The sequence below is a fragment of the Ranitomeya imitator genome, chromosome 3 (genome assembly GCF_032444005.1).
Source record: "Ranitomeya imitator isolate aRanImi1 chromosome 3, aRanImi1.pri, whole genome shotgun sequence".
NCBI classification, from domain to species: Eukaryota; Metazoa; Chordata; class Amphibia; order Anura; family Dendrobatidae; genus Ranitomeya; species Ranitomeya imitator.
Window position 1 is genome coordinate 428,471,665 of NC_091284.1, and position 15,837 is coordinate 428,487,501.

General features: G+C 42.8%; 1 protein-coding gene across 3 annotated transcripts in view; it reads left to right on the forward strand.

The window, feature by feature from the left end:
• AP2B1 (adaptor related protein complex 2 subunit beta 1) overlaps nucleotides 1-15,837 on the forward strand; it is a 153,656-nt gene that overhangs the window by 66,397 nt on the left and 71,422 nt on the right. For all 3 annotated transcript variants that reach the window (XM_069757262.1, XM_069757264.1, XM_069757265.1), the window contains 6 exons: nucleotides 11,462-11,652; nucleotides 11,739-11,960; nucleotides 13,176-13,296; nucleotides 14,556-14,651; nucleotides 14,720-14,835; nucleotides 14,929-15,094. In XM_069757262.1, coding sequence (XP_069613363.1) covers nucleotides 11,462-11,652; nucleotides 11,739-11,960; nucleotides 13,176-13,296; nucleotides 14,556-14,651; nucleotides 14,720-14,835; nucleotides 14,929-15,094 — 912 coding nt within the window. The remainder of the gene's footprint in view (nucleotides 1-11,461; nucleotides 11,653-11,738; nucleotides 11,961-13,175; nucleotides 13,297-14,555; nucleotides 14,652-14,719; nucleotides 14,836-14,928; nucleotides 15,095-15,837) is intronic.

Consider the following 15,837-nt stretch of genomic DNA (forward strand, 5'->3'; position numbering starts at 1 on the left):
AGCAGAAGAATGAACACTGGTTCTACTCCTTTTCTCTTTCTTTTTTTTTTTTACAATTTGGTTGACACAAACTACAAAAAAAAAAATCTTTATTTTTCTTATAAAATTTTTGTTTATTCTTTGTAACTATATTCAGTTAGTCAAAATGCCGAATATCTTCTTACAAAGGATTACTGTATCAGTTTAGCTTATAAATGCTGCTTTTACTTTATAAAAATAATAAAAATAGGGGAGTGCCCCGGTATCCCGGTGCTAGGTGGAGCCGGACTAGTCTGTTCTCCTGCTATGCTCCTTGGGCTGGATCTTCAAAGATATATAATATGCTGTGATTCATGCTGCCCGCAGTTTAACCAGAAGGAATCACTTGACAAGTACCCTTTAAAGGAAAGCGGTCAGTAAGATCACCCTTCCAAAACCGCATGTATGACCATGCAGGTCTTAGAAGATGTAAAGGTTTCAATGCATTTACATTTAAATCTGTTGCTGCTTTCAAAGGAAATGATCATTTTCATACATATGTGAATGAGACAATAAGTGCTCTAGTTGTGCCAGAGCACCTAATTAGCCTCTGCCTCCCCAGTACCTGCCTTTTTAGCTTGATTGATGGCTCAATGTCTGATTTTGTTGCCTGACATCTGAGCTATCATTAAAGCTAAAGAGGCTGGTGCTCGACATAGAAAAAGGATTGCAAAAACTTTTTAGGTGCACTACTGTGCCCAGAGCACTTAATGCCTGATTTGCATATGAATAAAACCCTAATTTATTGGGAATGTAGCAACTGAAGGTATAAAGGTGTTGATGGGTGTATGGTTGGATGGAGGGGCTGATCTTACCAGCTTATCAGCTACCGTAAATACACATTAACTATGCCAATCTGTTGACATAGATTTTGGGCTGCAATGTGTGATGTAGCACCACAGTAGAAACATTTGGGGATTCAGATCTCCCCATTTAAGTAGCAGATTGTGCATTATATCAGATTTCCCTCCATTTATTTCATTAGGGAAAGTTTAACATTGTCCACCAAGCATGTGCTGTGCTGAGGAGATGTCTCCATGAATGTGTGCACTGTTTGGTGACCAGTGATTTGATGCAAGCTGACAACTCTTGCAAGCAGAAGAGCTTGTTTTGCTGCGGTGCTGTGATGTAGCTAGCGCATACTGGTCAGCTCTGAAATTAACCCGTGTGTCACCATAGATGCCTGCCTTAGCCCCCGATTTTCTGTATGCGACTTTCCTGACCCGTCATTTCTATTCATGCTGGTTTGCACCCTGATTGGCGTTCCCATGCCCGCAGTTGTTTTTGATAATGTTTTAATAGGTTGGTAAGTGGAAGATTCCTATTAATCAGAAGCATATTACACCTCATTAGCTGCGCTCCACACTCAGTTAATTTCCCAATTACCCTGTGACAGTAATGAAGCAGCCTGATGTCCCTGCTCTTATTCCTCCTGCGCTATCTGCTCGAGCTTCGCTCTTTCCACGTGCTTGATGCCAGCAGTCTGCCCGTCTGCACCTCCAGTGTGTAATGCCAGCGGCACACAGTTAGGTGACGGTCGCTGCCAACTTTTTCATAAATCAATAATACACATAAAAACAAGATATGTAACAAATTAGCTTTTTTCCCTCCAGGATTGATTCTTTTACTCTCACTTCATGGGTAAAATCTAGAGTTGTTACAAACTGGTTTGTAAGATCCATTTTATCAGCTGACTGTGATCTATAGCCGTCAGATGGGAGCCCGGAGAACCACCTCTAATCTCCTGTGATCCTCCGCTCTTCTTATTAGTGGACCTGGCATGACGTGTACATCATGCTGCATTGATGAGCCCTGTATGCCAAGAGGTGGTGGTCGGGGCTCTCATCTGGTGGCCACACATTACTGACCTGGTCTCATGCCTGGGTCCTGCAAATCGATTTGCACCAACTCTCTTAAAATCTGTATTCAGTGAAGACAAATTTTCCCATTTCTGAGGGATGAGATGACTGTTGCTGCTCATAGCACTTGCAGACCCAGACATTCTGCTGCAAGTTCTCCTGCAACAGCAGAAACTCGCCACCACCCCTCACCCCTGCACTCCATGAATATCATTGTGTACACCTTTATAAAGTAAACCATTGTTTGACCCTCAAACACTGCTCCAGCAGCCATATATTTTAAAGTTCTACATGGAAGGAAAGTGCACTGGGGTGTAACGATGCACTTCTAGCTTCTCCGCCTCCTGCTGTATTTCTTACTTGGCAGCACCTTACCTAGGCTGATTGATGGGTCAGTGGACATGTACCGCCGTAAATGGCCTGTCAATCAGCCAGTGAAGTATGGACATGAGGCTGAGAGGCTAGAAGTGCATCGTATTGCCCCAATGCACTTGCAGACACAACTTCAAAACACACATTTTTTTCCATTACGTCCCTCAGGCCAGCACCCTGGAGGACGTCCTTCCTTGACCTATAGCGGGACAGGATCATAGAGAGGTTAAAAGGACCCTCCCACCTCCACCCTCCAGTGTTTTTCCTGTCCCTACAGGGACGGTTGTATGAGAGGTTGCTCCTAGAGCGAAGATAGCCTGTGGATTCTCTTCCCCCTGTCAAGTGGTCCGTGGCTGACACCTCACTGGGTAGAGGTCCCTCAGCTATCAGTGCTGTACCAGATGGACTCAGAGTTCAGGGGTCTCAGCCTTCCCTTTTCCTGGTCAGACGGACCATGGCTGACTCCTCTTTGAGAGGTTCCTCAGCCAACAGCCTGTGTAATGGGCTTAGGGGGATCGTGCGGCAGGTCCAATCCTTCCCCCTGTCAAGTAGCCCAGGGTGGAAACTCCCCGGTGGGGAGTCCCTCAGCCCCAGAGACCAGTCGAGCGGACGGGCTCCTGGGTAGAGCCGCCTCCTCCCAGTGGGGGGCTCTCGGCTCGGACGCTGACCAGCAAAACACCGCTACTTCCGAAAGTCATGTGGTGGAGAAGGCCATTGCGCTTCCAGTGACCGACGTCAGAGAGGAGCGCCGGCACTTAGGATCGGCGTGCGTTCCACGATGGAACACGGAAGGGGGCACAGGCAGTAATGCAGCATTTCTGACGGGACGCCGCTTCCTTCCACGGTAGGCTCTCGGCGTTACCAGCTCCCCCTGTCTTCTAGCAGGTATGGAGCCAGCACAGGTGAGTGCATGGTTTAATGTTGCATTGATGGCCGGGGCCTCTGGGCTGACTCTAGTCTCAGGCCTTGGTGCCAAAGCTGTACCTGGAACTAGGCCTTGGACCTCTAGGCTGTGGTGAGGCCATACGTCCAGGCTACATCTCATGACTGGACTTCAGTTTGTTGCAGGTCTTGTCTGCACAGAGCCTTATGATTGGGCTTCAGAGTGACTTTTTGGAAGCATGCTTTCCATTTTCTGGTTCAATAAGCAAGCGTTTCACTTTTCTTTGCAACTTAACTACTCCATCCATAGGAGGACACAGGGTGTTAAATTGGCACATTGTCTCCATGAAGATTGCCCTCCAGCTGCTGCTCATTAATTAGCTCCTTCGGGTGGAGTCAGTCTGACAAATGAGATGTACTGTTCAGAGTGGAGATTTATCTGGAACTCTGATAGATTGCTCTTTTGCTTAAAAGTGTAAGTCTGGTCTCTTGTTAGGCACCTTCAGGCATGGCCTAGTCATACTGCTTCTATGCATCGTATTGAGTGCCTCCGTGCATAATACTGCATCATAGTGCCCTCTATGCATCATATTGAGTGCCTCCATGCATAATACTGCATAATAGTGCCTCTATGCATCATATTGAGTGCCTCCGTGCATAATACTGCATCATAGTGCCCTCTATGCATCATATTGAGTGCCTCCGTGCATAATACTGCATAATAGTGCCTCTATGCATTATATTGAGTGCCTCTGTGCATAATACTGCATCATAGTGCCTCTATGCATCATATTGAGTGCCTCCGTGCATAATACTGCATCATAGTGCCCTCTATGCATCATATTGAGTGCCTCCGTGCATAATACTGCATAATAGTGCCTCTATGCATTATATTGAGTGCCTCTGTGCATAATACTGCATCATAGTGCCTCTATGCATCATATTGAGTGCCTCTGTGCATAATACTGCATCATAGTGCCTCTATGCATTATATTGAGTGCCTCTGTGCATAATACTGCTTCTATGCATCATATTGAGTGCCTCCGTGCATAATACTGCATCATAGTGCCTCTATGCATTATATTGAGTGCCTCCGTGCATAGTACTGCATCATAGTGCCTCTATGCATCATATTGAGTGCCTCTGTGCATGATTCTGCATCATAGCACATCTATGCATCATATTGAGTGCCTCTGTGACATCATACGGCATCATACTGTTTCATAGTCACTTCATGTATCATATTACATCGTATTTCTTCATTGTTCCTATATGCATCATAGCACTTCATAGTTACTTCATGCATCATATTGCATCATATTGCTTCATGGTTCCTATATGCATCATGGTGCTTCATTGCTCCTATATGCATCATAGCGCTTCATAGTTACTTCATGTATCATATTGCATCATATTGCTTCATGGTTCCTATGTGCATCATAGCGCTTCATAGTGACTCTGCATCATTTTGCATCACTGTTCCTATATGCATCATAGTGCTTCATATTGCCTTTCTGCATCATATTGCATCATATTGCTTCATGGTTCCTATGTGAATCATTACGCTTCAGTGACTCTGTGCATCATTTTGCATCACTGTTCCTATATGCATCATAGTGCTTCCGATTGCCTTTGTGCTTCATGGTTCCTATATGCATCATAGCGCTTCATATTACCTTTGTGCATTATTTTTCAGCAGATTGCTTCATGGTTTCTACATGCATCATATTGCTTCTTTGTTCCTATATGCATCATAGTGCTTCAAGTTGCCTTTGTGCATCATATTTCTCCATAGTTGCTATATGCATCATAGCACTTCTTAGTAACTTTGTGCATCATATTGCTTCATTGCCTCATAGTTCCTATGCATCATTTTGCATCATAGGGTTTCGGTGCCCTTTGCAGACCAGGGGGTATCATTAGTGTGCCGGACTTGGTTCCTTTTTCGCCTCTGGCTGTGAGCCAATGGGTCAGACCTTTTGTCTGGTGCCTTGTTGTGTGGCCGCACATTGTATCTTCGGCCTACAACTTCACATTAGTGTCTTGGGCCTCAACTCCGGATATGTGTTTTCGGACCCAGATCCAGCTTCTGTTACTTCTTTCTTTACAACAGGGCTTAGTCAAGCAAACAGATATGCTTGAATTGGCTTAGTAAAATTTGCATTTCTTCTGTTTGGAACAGATCTCTCAGGTAGGTTCTACCTTGAGTGCTAAAGGCAAGTCTATTACATAATTAGCTTTATAAGATGACATAAGTCATTTTGGTACATCCTATAATCCTATAGAAGGACATACTTCTGTCCTGGGAGTGGAAGATCCCACGAGTTGGAAGTAAGGATTCCTTCCGCCTCAGAATGCTTTGCCCTAAGATATTAGGACCATCTACAATTTGCATAGTTTTAGGCGCTCCCTTAAGACACATTTGTTCAGAGCGGCCTATCACGTTCCCTAATCAGTCATTTTATGTTTGTGTGTGTAGCCCATTCACTATCTCCATCTATCCCCCACCCCCTGAAGATGGCTGGCCATCATTGTAAATAAAATATTGTTGATACACACCTGTACTTTGTATCTTCCCTGCCTCATTGTAGATTGTCAGCTTTCACGAGCAGGGTCGTTTTATTTTGCTTTAATTATTATGTGGTTGTTACTTATGACTGTGTTTGAAACTGTCAAACTGTAAAGCACTGCGATATATATTGACACTGTATAAATAAAGTTTATTATTGTTGTTATTATTAATCCTTCCCAAACTCCACATTTGGCAATCGGACAGATTCTTGTCCCAAAAGTCTGTTGCGTTATGTTTACCAGGGACATCAGCACGGCCTTCTGTACCTTGTGGTGAAGCAGCAGCACTGTGTCGTGTGGCAGAGGATCCCATACTCACGGCTCCTAAGATAAATGAAACTGTATCCAGGGCTCTTACAGTTAAGACCCCATAGTCTCACTGCCTCACAGTAGATAATCTCCCTCTGTGATGAGGAAGAAACCTACTTTTCTCTAGCCATGGATTATGGTTACTCCCACAATGGCAGTCTGAGTGTATAAAGATCCCTGAGAAGATTGCCTCTTGGGATACGTATGTGCGTATATGCAGATATGGACAAATAAGTTGACATACTTATAATGTCTGGACCAATGACTCGTATAAATGCAGTTTTGAATAATTTCAAGTGTCGGAAGATTTTACTAGCACCACCACCACCACCGTCATCGATTCAGAGTCCAGACTCCCTGTGTCTAACATCAGTAAAACAGGAGTAATGATCCACGTTTCACTTTCAGCGCTTCTAATGAGAAGCCCGACGTTGGTAATGGCAGGAGATATTACCTGCCGGATGGTGTATTCCTTAGTTTCAACAATATATAACCCTTACTTGGGGTTAGACATCTAAGGATTTGGAATAGACGTGATCTCCTGGATGAGTAATGTGCGTACATCCCAATGCTCTGCCATTATCCATGTACTAACTGTTATTGGTTTGATCTTCCCGCAGTCCAGGGCCTCTGTCCTGCAGGTCTCCTTGTAGTATGGTAAGCTGGTCTGTAACCAAGGTTTAACCTGAGCCCAGAAGGACCGATGAAGGAACAGTCCTGTTATAAGCACATGCAGCTTATTATTGGTCGGTGGTACAGTCCTCTTTGGGTGGTGGCTGGGACTTTCACCATATTTTGCTGGGCAATAAAGTTCTCTAACCCTATTCTGGGGCTGCGATGTCTATAAGTATCTATCACAATAAATAACTTGCTGTGGTTCATTATTGGTATTGGAGTACAATGGGTGTATTTCACTCTCTACTTCTGATGCTTATTTCGTTTACCACATTTCATACTGAAATTGGCCATTATACAGTAGATGTATATCAGACACTACGGTGATTCTCTTTGCGGATCTCTTTAGATATCTATGGTTTTTCTGATCTTTCAGATCATTTATTTATCATCTAGTCCGGTTTTTGCCTTGGACTTTGATTCCTGGCTTCTGTACCCACCCTGGGAGAGTTGCTTTGGTATTCTCCAGGGTGCTGGCCTGAGGGACGTAATGGAGAAAGGGAATTACACTTACCGGTAATTCGGTTTCCAGGTAGTCCCTCAGGACAGCACCCATAGTTCCCTCCCTTATGTTTCTCTTTTTAGGCTTGCACGGGATTAATCTTCCGGCAGATCGTTCATCCTTTGGGTCACCATGGCTCGAAATTAAGATGGAGGCGTTAAAGGGTTTACTACACACGTGTTTGTAAGGGCATGTATAGACCATTTATTTCCATCCTTCGGTGGTACTTTGAAACAACACTGGAAGGTGGAGGTGGGAGGGTCCTTTTAACCTCTCTATGATCCTGTCCCGCTATAGGTCAAGGAAGGACGTCCTCCAGGGTGCTGTCCTGAGGGACTACCTGGAAACCGAATTACCGGTAAGTGTAATTCTCTTTTTTCATTGCTGGAGCCGGAGGGTTAAACTGCCAGATTTGCTTTTAATTACACCATGAAAAATGTGTAATACTTACCATGATGTTATACTTGCGCTTGAACTCATAAAGCATGTAATGTGTGAATAGCGCCCAACACTTTAGTCCAGATTCTGTAAAATGGCGCACACTTTTTTTCATTTTTTGACTGCAGATTGGTGGACAGTTGTTCTGTGTTTTTCATGGTCCACATTTACCCGTGAATTTGGAGGTTCTAATGGTTATTCATTTCATTAAAAAAAAATTCTGAGCTGTAGGATAGGAATAGTGTAGTTCAGATTTACACCTGCACTTCTCATGCCACCAAAGCTGCCATCTTTGAAGTGGGAGGTAAGAACCACCCATCTGAGCAGAGGAGGCATGGGGGGCAGACTCACCACACCATGTAGTGTGCCTATACATTAGTGTATTCTCACTTTTCAGTCCAAGGTTGGAGGGTTTCTTTAAGCTCGACAAATCCAACCATGCCCCATATGTTACGTGTGCTTTTACTATAGGGCATGCAGCAGCTCATCTTGTACACTGCCCAACAGGACTCCCTCTCTTTAATTTTTCCCTTGCTGAATTTGGCTCCCAAATTTTTATTTTTTTTTTGGTAATAGGTTTTGGATGTCCAAAATAAACTGTAAGTTTTTCTAAATACACTACATTTTAGTAGTACTGCCTCTTGCATCACCTTTGTCCAGTAAAGCAATAGAAAAATATTCCTACATATGTGTCCATCATTGGTTTCATGTGGGGCTGCAATTCATATTACAACCACTGGGTGGCCACACAGACTCATTTACCATAGACCTCTCATGCCAGAGTATCACAAAAGGTGAGCGGTTTTCATTAAAAAAAAAAAACAAAGCTTGGTCATCCTTGTAACACGCATCGAAGTATGTTGGCTCATGTGGAAAGGTAAGGAAGGACACATCTGTATGTGGCAAGTGATGTTTCTGATGACTGGTGGGCACAAAGGTTAGATATTACAACTCGGGTGAAAGGGAATCTGATGTTGGAGATTCACACATATTCCCTAGTAAGTCCAAAAAGACCTAATTTCACATGGCGGTTGATACTCCAGACATAAGGGTAGAAATGAAAGGATGATATTTCAGACAAATATGTATAAAGCTCGGAGATATGGGAGATGCATGTAATTGAGTTTATTAGCATGAAGCCGCGGCCGCTGTGCTAGACCAATGTGTCTCTTCATTTATCACACTGTGAAGGCGGGAGATATACACATTGCTATCCTTCAGACACTTCCCGAAATCCTGCCTTATGAGATAGCCATATCTGGGTTTTGACTACTGATCTATCAATGGCAGACACTTGAGTGTAGAAGACATCCTACGAAGTGTTCTTTTTTTGTTAATTAAATGCTACTCTCTTTGCTAGTACTAAATGTCTTCTACATTACTTTTCCAAAATCATTAATATCCACATATAGTAATCGCCGTACAAAAGGCGTGACAATACAGTAGGACCGGTCGGCTATAGGAAGCTCTACTATATCAGCAAAAACGATCCAATAATGATAAAGTGCTATTCATAACATCTAATTCCATCCGTTACACCATATTCCATAAGGAAGTGAACAGAACTGCACAATTTCTACATAACATCATAAAATCATCTTTTATTAACCCCTTAATGACCGCCAATACGTCTTTTAACTGACCTGAGATATAAGAGAATAGCCTCCCCATACAGGTGACAATCCAGCAGCTGTCCACTGTACACTATAGCTGACAACTTTCTGCATCAGCCACGATTAGTGTTTGCACCGCCCAAATCTGTTTAACCCCTTAGATGCTGCTGTTAATAGTGACTACATCACTATAAATAGTTAACAGTGTGGGGGCTTCGTCTTTATCCAAATTGGTGCCCTCAGATCATGATTGTGTGGTCCTGATATTTGCAATGGCAATTCACGACCAAATAGCGGCCTTATAGTCTGACGGCTTTAGTAATCTGTTCAGAAGTTAGAGACATTTAGGTGGTAAAAATACACATTTTCATTTCTGTCATGCCACTTTGCATTAATTCCTGTAATGCACTTGAAGGGTTAATAAACTACCTGACAGGAGTTTTCAATATGTCAGGGGTGCTGTTTTTAAAATGGTATCACGTTTGGGGGTTTCCCAATATATGAGACCCCTAAAGTCACTTCAAACATGGATAAGTTCCTAAAAAAAATAAATTTTGTGAATTTCCTTGAAAAAATGAAAAATTTCTGCTACATTTTTAAACCTCCTAAAATGCTAACAAAGTAAAATAACATTTTACAAATGGTGCTGATGTAAAGCCGACAGGTAGGAAGTATTATTTATTATTGGTTTGCTGTGGTATGACCATCTGGATTAAAGGGATAATCATTCAAATTTTAGAAAATTGCAAATTTTTTAACATTTTTCTCAAATTTTTGATATTTTTATATATAAACACAAAACATATTGACCTAAATTTACCATTATCATAAAGTATAATGTGTCACGAAAAAACAGTCTCAAAATCACTGGGATTTGTTGAAGCGTTGCAGAGTTATTACCACATAAAGTGACACTGGTCAGATTTTAAAAATTTGGCTCCGTCACTAAGGGGTTAAATAATTTTAAGATAAAAAAAACCAATATAAAACTAACAACCAATAAACCTCAGATGTGAGGGACACAATAAGCTACCAGTCTCTTTATCGACACCGCTAAATATATAATCAAAGTAGTTGGGAGTTACTGACAACCACTGAGCCAAGAGTCAGTTAATCGTATACTGAAAACATCCACAGTTGGATACATGGTCAGACAATATTACAGATTTCTCATGCCCCATATGGATGTACAATAACAGCTCAAAGTACCAGATAACAATTCTGACTTCAGCTACAAATATGGTGTCAAAAAGATATCCATTATACTTACACTGTGTGAGGCAAGTGCCGTGTCCCTCCTCCCCGACGCGCGTTTCGTCCACAACTGTGGATGTTTTCAGTATCCCTTTAGAAGAAGTATGGTGGTTACCATTAACTGACTCTTGGCTAAAGGTTGTCAGTAACTCCCAACTACTTTGATTATACAGTATATTCAGCGGTGTGGATTAAGAGACTGGTAGCTTGTTGTGTCCCTCACATTTGAGGTTTATTGGTTGTTTTATATTGTTTTTTTTATCTTAAAATTATTTAATAAAAGATGATTTTATGATATTATGTAGAAATTGTGCATTTCTGTTCACTTCCTTATGGAATATGGTGTAACGGACGGAATTGGATATATGGGACTTTTGTCTTCAAATAAGACATTTCATCCCATCTGGAAATCCTAGACTGCCTATAGCCTCGCAGTATCCTGAGTGAGTCGTAGAAATCTGAAAAAAAACAAAAAACCCGTAATAAAATTGTTCGTTACTAGTGATGAGCGAGTATACTTGTTGCTCGGGTTTTCCTGAGCACGCTCGAGTGACCTCCGAGTATTTGTGACTGCTCAAAGATTTAGTTTTCATCGCCGCAGCTGAATGATTTACAGCTATTAGACAGCTTGATTACATGTGGGGATTCCCTAGCAACCAGGCAACCCCCACATGTACTCAGCCTGGCTAGTAGCTGTAAATCATCCAGCTGCCGTGATGAAAACTAAATCTCCGAGCACTAACAAATACTCTGAGGTCACACGAGCGTGCTCCGGAAAACCCGAGCAACGACTATACTCACTCATCACTATTCTTTACCTGCGCAATCTGTCAAGGGACCTAAAGTTGTAAAGTGATGTCTTACATACGCTCCTGCGATACACTCTTACATTCCGGTGTGGGTTTGTATAATATGCCGCTTAGCTCTCGTATATCTTTCTATACATATACCCTCCTTTCACTATCCAGGTGGTTGCCAATGCCGTGGCTGCGCTGTCTGAAATCAGCGAGTCCCATCCGAATAGTAACCTGCTGGACCTGAACCCACAAAACATCAATAAACTGCTGACTGCGCTGAACGAATGCACAGAATGGGGCCAAATCTTCATTTTGGACTGTCTGTCCAACTACAATCCCAAGGATGAGCGAGAGGCACAGAGGTGAGCAGTGTGTTGGCCTACTCTCTTAGCTAGCATGTCTCGTCATCTCAAGTTTCTTGTATTGAACCAGCTGTTCTTTCATCCAGCATCTGTGAACGTGTCACTCCTCGCCTGTCACATGCCAACTCTGCCGTAGTTCTGTCCGCTGTTAAGGTCTTGATGAAGTTCCTAGAACTGCTACCTAAGGACTCCGATTACTACACTATGCTTCTGAAGAAGCTGGCACCTCCTCTGGTTACCCTGCTTTCTGGGGAGCCTGAAGTCCAGTACGTGGCATTAAGAAATATCAACCTCATTGTCCAAAAAAGGTAAGATTGACAGAACGCAAGTGATTGTATTGTCTACAAAAATTGCTGTGAACTCATTGGGTCCAATTCATCAAGACTGGCATAGTACACAGGGCGGTGGAGTCGGTAAGCCAAACCTCCGACTCCTACTCCTCAATTTCCATGACTCCGACTCCAACAAAATGGGCTCCGACTCCACAGCCCTGCCAAACCTCCAACTCCTCAATTTCCATGACACCGACTCCACCAAAATGGGCTCCAACTCAGACTCCGACTCCACAGCCCTGATAATACATGCGACGCTCTCGCTCGGCCAGACTTGATGGAGTAGATGAGATGCCAAATTCATTAAGAGGTACATGTCACCTAATGAATTTTGTGTTCCTTTTCAGTGTCGTGCCTAGTGCCAGAAATGCTACTCAGGTCAGAGGCTAAAGTAGCATTTCTGGCCTAAAAAAAAAGCCACCACTTTTCCTGAATCGGATGAGTGGATGTGACCACGTCCCATCCTACTCTCCTCTTTCCCCGTTCCTCCCACTTCAGCAGAGCTCATCCAAAATGGCGTGAAAACTGCATAAGTCACAGATTTAGTTGCACAAAAAAAAGCAACTTTTCAAAGCTTTTACAAAAGTGGCATAAAAGCTTTGACAAATCAACCGCTCTGGTTTCATGAACATACTGTATGTAGTGGTGTCTATGGAAAAATGTCGTCTTTTTCACCATTGTCCGTTATAATGGACTGATTTTCTAAGCCAAGCCACTTGATCTCGTTGAACAGCAGTTGCATTACATTTCGGATTTCATGTGGCGCCTGGCTGCTTTTCATTGTTACCAGTTTTACTAAAATGATTGTACTAAAAAGAAGCCATTTTCAGGAAAATATATATCTCTTGTATGTGTTATGATGGCCATCTCCAGATAATAACTAGTATGCGCTAACACTGCATATTTCACCATTTTGTAATGAAGAATACTTATCACAGGCTGCTGCTTGAACTTGAGACACCAAGAACCTAGAGGAAACAGTGTAGAAACGCACGCCACTGACGAGGATTGGTAGCACCCAGTTTTATGTTGATCACTACGTTTCTAGGAGGAATAACCTAGGAACGGCTTTTGACAAATGAGACAGATGTATTTTAGCAATCATGAAAAGATCTCATAAAATATATATATTTTTATGCATGTGATAAATGACGTGCAGTATAAGGTTAATAATTAATTTTGTTTTATCAGACCAGAGATCCTGAAGCAAGAAATTAAGGTGTTCTTTGTCAAATACAATGATCCAATTTATGTGAAATTGGAGAAGCTGGATATCATGATCCGACTCGCCTCTCAGGCCAACATTGCTCAGGTTAGAGCTGTTTCCTGTAATCCTGCCATTAGAGTCCAAGATTTGCTAGAGATAAATTATATGAGCAAATCGGTGTCTGATCAGTTAGCTTTATTATTGGTGATGAGCAAACGTGGTCAGATAAGGTGTTATCTGAGCATGCTTGGGTGCTAACAGAGTGCCTTGAAAAAATATGTTCGAGTCCCCACGGCCGCATGTCTCACAGCTGTTCGACAGCCACAACACATGCAGGGATTGCCTGTTGGGTCATTTTTGGATATGTTGCAGCTGTCTAACATTCAAGGGCGAGGACTCAAACATGTTGTTCCAGCACGCCGACGTCACTCAGTTAGCACCCGAGCATGCTCAGATAACACCTTATCCGATCACGTTCACTGATCACTTTATTATGTAAGTAAGAAATTGTAAGCAAAATGGTAGCCATAAAACCTGGCTCTAATATGTGTTCTTACAGAGTAGGGCCGTTCAGAGGTGCTTGTCTAATGTGCATATTCTAGATGTGTTTTTCACTGATGGAATATGTACCCATTGTGAGTTTGTTCATGTGTCCGTATTTTTCTTTTTTTTTTCGAGAATCAATTTTCTACAATTGTCTGTAGAGCCCCATGCTTATTAATGGCGTTCTGTGGACTTTATCATCACTGTTCCCTTTTGGTCTCACAATCTAAATTCCCCACATGGGGAAACATTCTAAATGCCATGCAGTTGTCCTTGGTGGGATTTGATCCCAGGACCCCAGTGCTGCCAAGCAAGTGCTAACCACTGAGCCACATACTGCAGAGCAGACTTTGCCCATTCATGTGTATGGGTCAGTGAAAAAGCAATTGGCACTCGGATGTCATCATTTTTTCTTACTGTTTAATTGGTAGGAGTAGCTTGGAAATATATTTATTTATTCTATACAAGAAAACCAGATGCCACACTCATGGTAAAATCAGGCTGATAGAAATTGGTCCATTCGGCACTGATGGAAAACGGTCTATCGTACAGGAAAAAAAACGTTTTAATGGGACCTAACGCCGAGTCCGTTCCAAAGCAGTGCAGGAAACGACATATTAAGTTTTACAAGTTTTGTGAACTTACAGATTGAACATGTCCCACCAATTTCCATGATGTCCGCGGATAGTGCTTGTAGAATGAATGTGTTCGTGGTGATTTATACCTACCAACGTGACCAAGTCATAGCTGGAGTGACCACCTGCGAGTTAACAGTATTACACATTGTATGAAGCCCTGGTTTTCATTTTCCCGGTCTGCAGGTCTTGGCTGAATTGAAAGAATATGCTACTGAAGTGGATGTTGATTTTGTGAGGAAAGCAGTTCGTGCCATTGGAAGATGTGCCATCAAAGTAGAAGTAAGTCATTGTTTTACTGCGCGCATTAAGAATGGAGTAAATAGTAACCTCTCGAATGTTCCCTACAGCAATCTGCAGAACGTTGTGTAAGCACCCTCCTCGACCTCATTCAGACCAAAGTCAACTATGTGGTACAAGAAGCTATCGTTGTTATCCGAGACATCTTCCGCAAGTACCCCAACAAGTATGTCAGCGCTCGTAGTGAGTTTATAGATGTATGGCTGGTTTGCCTGTCTATGAAGATGTAATCCTGTGTCTCCCTGTACGTGTGTGACAGGTATGAGAGCATCATTGCCACTTTGTGTGAGAATTTGGATTCCTTAGATGAGCCTGATGCCCGGGCAGCCATGATCTGGATTGTAGGAGAGTATGCTGAGCGCATAGATAATGCTGATGAGCTGCTGGAGAGCTTTTTGGAAGGATTCCATGATGAAAGCACACAGGTAGGATGTTTATGGGCACAACACCAAACTAGTAGGTGGCACTCCGGAATATATAGAAAGCCACCGACTTTATTAATGAACAGAATTGTGAATGCTCTACTGTATGACGAGGACGTTTTTGTTCTCCCAGGGCATGGTCACCCATTAGCAGAGGGAGACGCCACAATGCTGTAACTGGAAGTGTCTGATCTTCAGGCGCTTGTAATGCCTGCCAAGAGCCTGTGGGTATGACCGCCCCTGCTACACTGCTGCCTCTACCACATGGGTCACATTGCGGCATTGCTCTTGACAATGTTTGTGCCACAATAAACCTTTTTATAGGGTTATTCCCCCCACTGATCAGCTTTTCTCAGCACCAGTGGTGGCTGGATGCAAGCAGTGACGCAGATGAACAGCATAGCTGTGGTTACAGCCGTTGCTAACCATTTACTGAGCAATGACTGAAGCCGCGCCAGCCAGCGGCTGCCAGGAAGAATAAAGCTCATTTCTTCCCAGCAGCCGGGCTTTCAGTGTAGCAGACACAGGGCTTTGGAATGCTTTTATCCTATAGATTAACCCATATCTTCCGGTAGATGGCTTTTTGGGACATGACCCGGTTCCCTTTTAATCTCTTTATTAAGACGTAGCTAAGACCTTTTTTATCCATATTTGTGATCTTGGTTGTATATAGGATATTGGGGTTTTCCTTTAGTTTTATGCTCTTTCCTGTGTCCTGTATTTACGTAGTTGGAAGGCAGGGGCAG